The sequence below is a fragment of the Oncorhynchus masou genome, chromosome 19 (genome assembly GCF_036934945.1).
Source record: "Oncorhynchus masou masou isolate Uvic2021 chromosome 19, UVic_Omas_1.1, whole genome shotgun sequence".
Classification (NCBI taxonomy): domain Eukaryota; kingdom Metazoa; phylum Chordata; class Actinopteri; order Salmoniformes; family Salmonidae; genus Oncorhynchus; species Oncorhynchus masou.
Window position 1 is genome coordinate 29,015,543 of NC_088230.1, and position 12,224 is coordinate 29,027,766.

The 12,224-nt window shown below is 41.9% G+C and overlaps 1 protein-coding gene across 1 annotated transcript; it reads right to left on the reverse strand.

Annotated features, from left to right (window-relative positions):
• Positions 1–5,082: 5,082 nt before the first annotated feature.
• On the reverse strand, positions 5,083–7,369 carry LOC135506118 (transcription factor SOX-11-like). The gene has a single exon (XM_064925565.1). It carries the CDS (start codon positions 7,218–7,220, stop codon positions 6,108–6,110), a length of 1,113 nt encoding a protein of 370 aa, XP_064781637.1. The 5' UTR covers positions 7,221–7,369; the 3' UTR covers positions 5,083–6,107.
• Between the last annotated feature and the right edge of the window lie 4,855 nt (positions 7,370–12,224).

A 12,224-nucleotide genomic window follows, 5' to 3' on the forward strand; every position in this document is an offset into this window, starting at 1 on the left:
GTAGTAATCAAGGTCGAATTAGAGCCCAGGGGGACCCCATTATTTTGTTAGTCAACTCAGACAGAATATTAAAAACTGCTAACATTTCTCTCCACCCTATGGCAAAATGAGTAGAATTGAAGGAAATTAGCTGAAAACTGCTCATTTTTCTCTCCGTCCCATGGCAAAATGAGTAGAATTGCACGAAATGAACACGAAAACATACAAATTTGCATGAAATTAGTTATAAAATTACTCATATTCTCTCTATCCCATGGTAAAATGTGTAAAATTGCAGCAAACTAGCTTTAAAACAGCAGCAACATTTGCTCTACACCCCATGGCAAAATGTGTAGAATTGCACAAAATTAAGGAAGGGGAGTAACTGCGGCTCCTCATCATGAATTCAGATTTTCTGTGGCCTCCACCCCCATCAAAGTTGCCCGTCTCTGGCCTCACCGATGAGGATTATTAACATAATACAGATCATAATAGATTAAACAGATAAACTCTTTATCTGATCCATGAGACTATATTCTGTTCCATTTGTTCTGAAGATGCACGCGGCCACAGCCACACCACAAGAAACAAATTATTTCCATATCATTGTGTTCTGCTGGTGTGTGTGGGACAAATCACAGTCCATGTCTATGTCCCAAATGGCACCATATTCCCCTATAGAACCCTGGTCAAAACTAGTGCACTAAATAGGGAATAAGGTGTCATTTGGTACACAACCCATATGGGACGGGGGCAGAACTAAGTGTTGCAGGAGCAGGAAGGACAGCTGTAAAATTGCAAATAAATACATCACATAAACAACAATTAGTCCACAATGTAATACATTTGCAACTAGGCTGAACAAGCCCTCTCTAGCCTCTCTCCACTAAATAAAAATCAAGCCAAGCGTAGATTTTCTAAACAACATTAGGAGAGTAAGAGCCTTGAGCTTCATCTGTGTGCGGTGTTTGCTAATGATTTCAGGCCGTTCTTTCTTGAAGTTCTGTGGGTTACTAGATCTGCTCTCTCCTCGCCAGCAATTTTTCTCCGACAGGAAGAACATCTTATGTCAATAAGAGAAGCAGCACAAAGGACTCTGACCCAAAGGAAATAACACACACACACACACATCTTGTGTGGTAGTGCTATAGCTGATACATTCAAATGCACATATAAAGTATGACTCCCAAATGGCTATTCACTCTTTATCCCATCAATGATTATATTCTCACCAGAGGCCTTGGTCAAAAGTAGTGTACTATATAGAGAATAGGGTTCAATTTAGGAGGCATACAATAACACATATTGTGTGGTAGGCTAGAGCTGATACACATATACAGTGTCTTCGAAAAGGATTCAGACCCCTTGACTTTTTCCTAATTTTGCTCCGTTACAGCCTTATTCTAAAATTGATTAAATAAATATAAATCCGTAATCAAAACACAATACCCCATAATGACAATGTGAAAACAAGTTTAGACATTTTTGCTAATAATTTTTGTTAAAAACAACGTATTTACATAAGTATTCAGACCCTTTGCTGTGAAACTCAAAATTGGACTCAGGTGCATCCTGTTTCCATTAATCATCCTTGAGATGTTTATACAACTTGATTGGAGCCCACCTGTGGTAAATTCAATTGATTGGACATGATTTGGAAAGGCACAAACCTTTCTATATAAGGTCCCACAGTTGACAGTGCATGTCAGAACAAAAAGCAAGCCATGAGGTTGAAGGAATTGTCCGTATATACCCCCGGGACAGGATTGTGTTGAGGCAAAGATCTGGGGAAGGGTACAGACACATCTCTGCAGCATTGAAGGTCCCCAAGAACACAGTGGCGTCCATTATTAACTGAAAGAAGTTTGGAACCACCTAGACTCTTCCTAGAGCTGGCCGCCCGGCCAAACTGAGCAATCGGGGGAGAAGGGCCTTGGTCAGGGAGGTGACCAAGAACCCAATGATCACTCTGACAGAGCTCCAGAGTTCCTCTGTGGAGATGGGAGAACATTCGAGAAGGACAACCATCTTTGCAGCACTCCACCAATCAGGCCTTTATGGTAGAGTGGCCAGACAGAAGCCACTCCTCAGTAAAAGGCATGACAGCCCACTTGGAGTTTGCCAAAAGGCATCTAAAGGACTCTCAGACCACGAGAAACAAGATTCTCTGGTCTGATGAAACCAAGATTGAACGCTTTGGCCTGAATGTCAAGTGTCACGTCTGGAGGAAACCTGGCACCATACGGGGAAGCATGGCGATGGCAGCATCATATTGTCGGGATGTTTTTCAGTGGCAGGGACTGGGAGACTAGTCAGGATCGAGGGACAGATAAACTGAGCAAAGTATAGAGAGGTCCATGATGAAAACCTGCTGCAGAGTGCTCAGAAACTCAGACTGGGGTGAGGGTTCACCTTCCAGCAGGACCACGACCCTAAGAACACAGCCAAGACAACGCAGAAGTGGCTTCGGGACAAGTCTCTGAATGTCCTTGAGTGACCCAGCCAGAGCCCGGACTTGAACCCGATCTAACATCTCTGGAAATACCTGAAAATAGCTGCGCAGCGACACTCCCCATCCAACCTGACAGAGCTTGAGAGGATATGCAGAGAAGAATGGGAGAAACTCCCCAAATACAGGTGTTCCAAGCTTGTAGCGTCATACCCAAGAAGTCTCAAGGGTGTAATCGCTGCCAAAGGTGCTTCAACAAAGTACTGAGTGAAGGGTTTGAAATGTTTAAAAACCTTTTTTTGCTTTGTCATTATGGGGTATTGTGTGTAGAATGCCAATGGAAAAAACAATTAAATAATTTTAGAAGGTTGTAACGTAACAAAATGGGAGAAAAGTCAAGGGGTCTGAATACTTTCCGAATGCACTGTATGCATATACTGTAGACTCTGAACATACTGTACATTCAAATGGGATATCCTCATGTTAAACTGGGTCAATACGTCCTATCCCTTCATACACACTTAGAATAGCCTTTCAAACAGCTACAAACATTTTTGTGGGTGTTCATTTATATCTATCATTTCAGGGCATATGGCAGACAGGCCTACTATATCAATGGCTATGTGGATGGATGGTATGTTGATGCAATTAGACACAATAAGCAAAACAGTACACAACTAATTTTGGTTTTATATTGAAGTACTAGGATGAGGATAAGAATTTGGAAGGAGCTGAGCAGAGGCTGGAGAATACCGGATGCTTTTTGAGAGTGGCCTGGTTCCCACGTGTTGACTACTGCAGCCGGTCTTGTGTTACTATGAAAAAGTACCTGTTTTCGTATCCATCAAAAGGCCATGGAGTTGGACTGGACAACACTCTTACTCTTACCATGGCTTGGTCAAAAGTAGTGCCCTATATAGGGAGGCAATTGGGATGCATCCAGTGTCTTTACTGTCACCCAGAGGTGAAGATGCCACCAAAATATGGCAAGTACTACATACACACACTAACACACCCCATACACACACTAATTGCATCTAGGAATATGCAGCTTTTGGGATTTTGGGGCTCTGTGAGGATTGAATTGTGTCTATCATCATGGTAAAGCAAATGTAAAGTACATTTAAATGGCTGTATGGATACAAATTGTAGGTTATCGGCTATCCGGCTCAAAACAAGTGATAATGGTATGGTATTAATGGTAAAACAGAGTGAAAGTTAGGCCTAGATTATCTAATGTTTTGAAGTGAGCTTTGCTACCAAATGTGACAGAGAGCTATCCCCAGTGAAGAAGAGTCATCATTCTGAAAAAGGCACCATATTGCATACTCTACTTCCCAAAGCGTACCACATTAGGAGTCATAATACCCATAAAACCTACCATACATTTTTCCCATAGGGGATTTTTAGAAACATTTAAAATAAGGGCTGTTTTGTGTAGGTTTACCCTGGTGTTTCGTTTTGATACCATGTAAATCTCTTTAGGACAAGGTGACTTTTATCAATATATTCGCCTGTATTTACCCCCCAAAATGAAATGCTAATTAGCTGCTAATGTGGCTATCATAAAGAACGACAAATGCCAGGATGATCTGGACGAGACTGCCGAATCGAGGCAAAGGTAAGAATCTCTGGATTACCCATCTTTTAGCGAAATGTAGTAATTAATAAATTGGCTACATTTCTTTAAATGGACAATTCTGTGAACTGTCTTGTGACAGTTTTAAATTGACACAATACCTGTTGGCAAAGGAGTCAGATAGAGATGGAGTGCAGTTGCTTGCAGATATGTATTTCTTCTTGGATACTAATTAGCAATTTTCAAATCTGAGAGTAAAATAGAGCCAAATATATTGATTAAAGTCACCTTGTCTGAGATGTACATGGTTATTAAAACATCATGCCAGGATAAGCCTACACGAAACACAGCCCTTAAGTATTTCTAAAAAAAGAAATGTTTTTAAATGTTTGGAACCATTACCCTTTTTGGCCACTAGGTTTTATGGGTATTATGACACCTCCACTGTGGGGCTCTGGTTAAAAGCAGTGTACTATAGGGAATAGGGTGCCATTTGGGTTGAAACCAGTGTCGTCATTCCACCCCAGTTGGTCATGCTGACATCAGGAGGGGAGGTGGAGACCAGAGTATTTTTGACTCACCAAGTTAAGTCTCTTTGGCGCTGAATACTGTACTTCTTTGGCTTCATGTAGTTGAAGGACATTCTCAGGAGCAACGTTTACCACCCTGCAAAGTCATAAATGGGAATATACCTAAATTGCCTAGAATAATTAAGGATTCCAGCTTCATTACATCAAATTTGTCATCGACTAAATGTATATGTGTGCGGTTAAATGTTTTAACTTTAGGTGCACACATGCTCCTTGTAAAAATTGGTCAGCGTAGAGCCCTGGTTTGCTGAAGTTCAACCATCACTGCATCTAAGGTGTCATATCAGTGTACTTCTCATGCATGTGAAGGTCTCACAATAAAATGCCCTATTCACACTCAATGAAGACACTACAATCACATGCTATTTGAGATCATTGAAACAAGAGTCGTCTTTACAGCAGCTACACGTTCTCAAATAAGCTCTAAAATTCCAATAGTGTTTGTCAATGATGTCCCCATAACAAAACATGCAAATTCAGTTGAACCAGTTCCAGCTGATTTATTTAGTTTTGTCAAGATACAGCCTTCAGCATGACGACACGTAACGCAGATGATCCATTTAAGAGTAGCCTATATTGCACAAAATAATGAAGAAAACAATGTGCCATTAAGATGATAAAATGCAAGAAAATGCAGTTTCACACCTGCTGTCTGGGACCCATTCACACCGATATACATAAACGCCTAACTTTACTATTTTACAGAACATATACAATCTTGAATCTAGTACCAGCAACGAGGTCTATATTCCCCAATTGCAACTTAACTCCTTAAAACACCCCAAATCTGATCTAGTTCTGTACATACATAGCTTAAAATAAACGCAAGGCATTTAGATGCAAATTTATATTGTTTAACCCTTGTGTGCTAAACTAAAATGAAACCAGGTAGAACTAGAAGTGCCTGAAAAAAAACTCACTGAAAGCACAGTAAGAACATTCCCTTAGTTTAACTGTACAAAAATATGCCTGAAAATATTTTACTTTTTTTTTTAAGATGAGGTATGTTGGTTATGTATCAAAATGCTGCTTCCTGCCATACCTGTGTTCTACAGCGGGTTTAGCCTACTTTTCCATACCAGTAGGGATTCGGAACTGATAAGAAAAAAACTGTTTTGTGAAATACAGAAAAATCACATAAAACCTTTTGAAAAGTTACACATCCTGAATGAACAGTGTCTCAGATTTAGCCTGCATCTGCCCAGTCGCGCTTTCAGAACCCAAGTGGTTACAAGTAGGATGGGAATGCATAGTTCAGATTCTACTCTTTGTGGTCCACTTTTTATTTGAGCAGTTTCACTGCAGACCCGAAGAAAATCCATAAAACCCTGTCAGGGTGACATGAATGTCACTTTTTTTGCAATGGTACCACATTGTAACGAATCTTGGTTCAGTTCATGGAGGACACCCTCCTTCCCTCCATGGTAATAACAGCGCTGGGGAGGGAACCGGCTGATCATAACGCTGTCCCACCTACTACCGGAGGATGACTCCTTCTGTACTTAGTTAGCTAGTAGGTAAATACCAAATCTGAAAAGTTAGCCTCAAGCCAATCCCCTGCGATCATTTCGCTCAGCTCGGGGGTGCAATAGTCTGGGAATTCAAAGTGAGAGCTGAGGCTGCCCTCACTGAAAGAGTCCAAGTCCTTATCCACAAAGGAAAGAGAGAGATTCCCTGAATTCGAGTTCCCCAGCTCCGCTCCGTGAGCACAGGATGCTAAATTTAAACTGAAGTCAACCAGTAAATCATCCGCGTCTTCACTGGAGCTGGACGAGCTGGACACGGACCTGAATGAAGATGCTGGTGAGAGTGAAGCAGGACAAGTTGTGCTCTGCTTGGTAATGTTCTTGAAATTGTAGAACAGTCTGTTGGAAGCTGTGTTCGGATTCCGAGACTCGTCGTACATGCTCGCGCCCTCTGTCTCGGCAGTGGAGCTCAAAGTGGGGCTCGCAGGCACTTTGGCGATGTTGTACGGTATCGGTTCCTCGTCCTCCTCCACTTTAATCCGAGAGGACAGCTCCTCCTCGTAGTCCTCTTCGTCATCCTCATCGTCAGTATATTCCCTTTTTACGGACTTGCTAGTAGTTTTAAAGCTGGTGAAAACATAGTCGTAGCGAGGGTCGTGAGACGGTCTCGTTTTCACCACCTTAGTAGTTTTCAATTTAGTGAATTTCTTACTGGGAGCTTTTACATGTTTGAGGCTGGTCTTCTCCGGTGACTGCACCGCTGGTTTAGTGAAACTGTCGAGCTTTGGTTTCTTCTTGGGTCGGTACTTGTAGTCGGGGTAATCAGCCATGTGTTGTAGCCGGAGCCTCTCGGCTTCCCTGATAAACGGGATCTTTTCACTGTCCTTCAGCAATTTCCACCGCTTTCCAAGTCGTTTGGAGATTTCCGCGTTGTGCATGTCCGGAGACTGCTCCATGATCTTTCTCCTCTCGACTTTCGACCACACCATAAATGCATTCATGGGTCGTTTGATGTGACCGGTTGCTGTCTTGCACCAGTCGGCTTTCACGGGTTTCAGTGGTACCGGGCTGCACGCCATCATTTCGCTTTCCTCCGTGTCTGTAGCTTCCCTGGACATGCTACTCTCCGTCTCGCTGTGTTCTGTTTGCTGTACCATGTTTCCGTCGTATGTTTCAAAGGCACTGCAGGGTTTCAAATACCCACAGTCACTTTCTGCTAACTCCTTGCTTTGCTAACTAGTTTTTGGTCACTCTACACCTCCAGCTCATTCAAACAACTCTTTCTCAAAGTTATCAACTGCCCTCTTAACTAGTTCTTTGGGCATTCATATCGGTTACGTCATTTTTTTAGTACCCAATCACGGCTCTTAACTCCTCCCAGCGGCCGCCAGACATTATTTTAACCCTTTGCTGCCACACAAGATTTCATTGGTGGTGGGGGCATGTGGGCGGAATTATTCATGCTGTCTGGATTTATACCTCAGTGGGTGTGCGAGACAGGAATATTGAATGCACTGATGGTAGGGATTAGATGGGAAGATAGGGAAGATACTACATTGGGAAAGTCAAAAATAAGTGCATCAGTTTTTAGACAGTCCATAAAACAGTATTATTGTATTGCATTGTTTTCAGTGGTGTAAAGTACTTAAGTAAAAATACTTTAAAGTACTACTTAAGTCGTTTTTCAGGGTTTTTGTACTTTAGTATTTATGTTTTTGACTACTTTTACACTACATTCCCAAAGAAAATAGTCTACTTGTTTACTCCATACATTTTCCCTTAACACCCAAAAGTACTCGTTACATTTTGAATGCTTATCAAGACAGGAAAATGGTTAGATTTACGTACTTATCAAGAGAACATCCCTGGTCATCCCTACTGCCTCTGATCTGGCAGACTCACTAACACACATGCTTCATTTGTAAATTATGTCTGAGTGTTGGAGTGTGCCACAGGCTCTCTGTACATTAAAATAACAAGAAAATGGTGCCATCTGGTTTGCTTAATTTAAGGATTTTTGTATTATTTATAATTTAACTTTTGATACTTAAGTATATTTAAAACCAAATACTTTTAGACTTTTACTCAAGTATGATTATTGGGTACTTTTTCCACCACTGATCTCTGGCCAAACAGGTTGCTATATTATTGAATGGATAAGACACTGATGGTGGCACCTGACCTCAATAATATATATTATTTAGGCAGCAACCATAAGAGTGTTTATGGTGTGTATTTCACTCTTCTTTTGTTTAACAGACATCTGATGTATACAACATATTTCTTTATTACATTATTTTACTTTGAGATTTGTGTGTATTGTTGTGTATTGTTAGATATTACTGCACTGTTGGAGCTAGGAACACAAGCATTTCACTACACCCGCAATAACATTTGTTAAATATGTGTATGTGACCAATACTATGTGATTTGAGGACTATTACTCTAGTTTTATAATGATGTGAATTGAAGCCCTATTGTGTTGAAAATAAAACAGAAGTGTGATCGTCATTCATTTCTATTGTTTGTTAGTTTCTTCCCACTAGGATGGCAACTGTACTTTTTATGCATTCAGTGACAGACACAGTCCAGGTGAGTGTATTGGTGAGAGAAATATAACCTATGTTACATCTCTATGTACTAACTGTGCATTTATCCCGGAACACAAATGCATTCACACACACACACACACACACACACACACACACACACACACACACACACACACACACACACACACACACACACACACACACACACACACACACACACACACACACACACACACACACACACACACACACACACACACACACACACACACACACACACACAGAGAGAGAGAGAGACATTATGAAAGACTGGCACATAGATTGCTGTGTCAAGGAACAAAACAGCCTCTCTCTAAAGACCACCCCAACATCAGTTCTTATTTGCCCGGTGCCAGATTCCCCTCTTGTAAGGCTTTTTCTAGCTCTCTTTTTGGCCCCTAGAGGGCATTCATTTACCAGCACTCCAGCAAAACCACTCTTCTACTCTACCTTCCCCCCATTCAATATCATGTGATGGCACATTAGAAATGCAGAGAGAGAGATAGGGGGAAGGGGTATAGAGGGGGGAGAGCACTCACCAGCATTAATTTTCCTCAGGAAGTACACCGGGTAGTGTGGCAGGACCCAGCTTCAAGTGCGTTACCAAAACAGACAACTCAGGCCCCAGTGTTCTCATCAGATTAGGCTGGTTACATATGGCTCACACACACACAGTGACATATTGTCCAGTTTGACAATTTTGCAATAGGTGTGTGTATGTGTGGCATATATAGCAGAACCCTAAATAATTGTCTATCTAATTTAGTCATACCTGTCTGAAAGAATGACTAGCTGTTGCTAGCTGAAGTGTTAGCTGTAATTAGCTGAAGTGTTGCATCATATTTGTGTTTATAGCCTTCTCTGCTTTCATCAGCCCTTTAGTGCTTGTTAGCAACAGCCAAGTTAGATATGTGGCATGAGAAATGCAAAAAGCTATCATCCCATTAGATTACTGTAGTGTAACATATTCATATTTCAAAACAACAACAACAACACCTGGTGCAAAAAAACACACAGCTTTCTCAAGTAGCATCAATGATATCCTGTGCTTTGTTAGATTAAGAGCTTTTTTAATATCAAGATAGCATAAAACACAAGTGAAGACTGAAAAGGCAAAGGATTCTATATGTGAATGTTTTCATCTCTCTCCACAGTGCTTATCAGTAAGACTGAAAGCAGAGGATCAATACCAGAGCTCTGACTGTGGGGCCCATCTGATATTGAAGATCCTGGGATGGACTTCTTCTGAATAGCCTCCAGACAGGTGTACTCCATTTGCTTTCCTTCACCTTCTGTGCTCACAAAGGCAAGTCACCTAGAGGAAGAGGGGAGCTAATGGTGACCATTAGGGCTGTTAACAGAAGATCTCTTGTGTGGGTATGGAGACAAGCAGTTGGGGATTGCTTTATCACCGTTGTTTTGGAAGCAAAGCTGTATAAGCAAGCTGTTCTCCCTGGAATGTGAGTGACTGGTGTGTGGTGGATGAGCGCTAGGTGGCTGGAGTGGCTGTGGGGATAGTGGATGCATACCAAATGGGACCCTGTTTCCTTTATAGTGCACTTATTTTGACCAGGGCCCTGCTGAAAAGCTGAACAGCATCCTATTACTCCTTACTGGGGAGTCTCTTCATCTCACGGAAGAAGTCGTTCTGAGTCTGAGGTGTTCATTTGAGTCAATGAAAAGCACTCAGACTACTGAAATATCAGTTATTACAGTTCAATGCAGTTTACTGCAGTTTTAGTACATTTCATGAATCAAATGAAAAAGTAGCAACAGCATCTTTAAAATAAAAATATATATTTAGCTCTGTTCACATTATCTAGGTAATTTGTTTTGAATAGCTTAGCATTGTGCTTGTTGCTAATGGTCCTCAAAACAGATTGCGTTAGAGGCAATATGTTGTTTGCAGTTTTTCGCTATTTGCAAGGCAGTAGGGCAATAATTCTGTAGGCTATGTATGAGACAGCTGAGATTATAGCCCGACAACAATCAGTTACAGGAAGTGTGGAGGTTGTAGACTAGAACACTCTGTCATCAGGATTAGTGCTGAGAATGTCACAAAGCCATACATACTGTAATGAAGCTGACCTGCTGTTGTCTCCACCACATTCTCCAGGTGTATGTCCCAAACGATACCCTATTCCCTATGTCGTGCTCTACTTTTGACCAGGACCAAATAGGCTCTGGTCAAAAATAGTGCACGACATAGGGAACATGTGTACTATTTGGGACACATACCAGGTCTGACACTTCGCAGACCTTTAAAAACTGGAGGGTCTTGTCATGAATGCAAACAGAGTCTACTTAACACTTTAGAGTGTTTGTCACAAGCAGACACATGCAAACAGCACAGCAGAGGGGCTGTAAATCTGCTCTCTCAGGTTCTCCCCTCCTACCTTTGCGTGTGTGTATAGAAGAGGGTGGCAGGGGGCATCTTATTAGCATCAACTAGCAGCTTCCTGTGTCTTGGTCTGAATTACAATCACCTGAAGTGAAGTCAGATAGGCCTACTGTCTGTTAATGCAACCTATTCCACACAAATAAAAATACATTCACACACTCATCTCTCTTTTCTGTGGATATATTTGACCTGCGTTTCAGCTGAAGAGCCTTTATCAAGGTGTGATGAATGTAACCTGTTTCACCACCATCAGGCAGCAGACTGATCTTGTATTAGAGTTAGTCTAACATAGATGGATATTTAGTGAATTGTATGTGGTCATTCCTTCACATCCCACCTGCTCCGTGTGAAATACACAGAGAAAACTCAGGGGATGCATATTGCTCACAGTCTACCCACACAAGTGGGGCAGAGGTGGCAGGTAGCCTAACGGTTGGAACAGTAACCGAAAGGTTGCTGGTTTGAATTCCCGAGCCAACTAGGTGAACAAATCTATTGAAGTGCCATTGAGCAAGGCACTTAACTTAATTGCTCCTGTAAGTTGCTCTGGATAATGTAAATGTGTGAGCTCAGAGCAGACTACTTGATGATGTCTTGTAACCTGTTGTTGTGTCTGAGACTCAACAAGGAGGTGTTCAAACTAGGCATGGCCGGGGCACCCACTGACAACAGCACTGTTTATCTATGTGTTTCCCCGCAGCCACATTGTTTACCCCTTTGTCTTGTAATAGTAAATATGTATTCAGGAGCTCTCGGGGTGCTGACCTGCTATAATGAGAGTGTGTTTAGTCTGAAGACCAGGCCCTCCGTTGATGGATTGTTCTGCCTGCAGGGAACTTTTTTAGTGAGACTCTGTATGGTGAAGGCACATAAGGTGTGCGTCCCAAATGTCACCCTATGTTTCCCTATGGGCCCTGGTCAAAAGTAGTGCGCTACATAGGGAATAGGGTGTCATTTGGGACAGAGTCAACATGCGGGACTGTCGTAGTGGACATAGATTCGTGTGTGAGCCTGCCCTTTTCAGACTATTGATTCCTGTAGCCGGCTCGGTGTCATAGGGTTTGTCCTAAATGGCACCCTATTCCCTATATAGTAACCAGAGCCTGGACAAAAGTAGTGCACTATGTAGGGAATGGGGTGCCATTTGGGACACATAAAATAGTTGTATG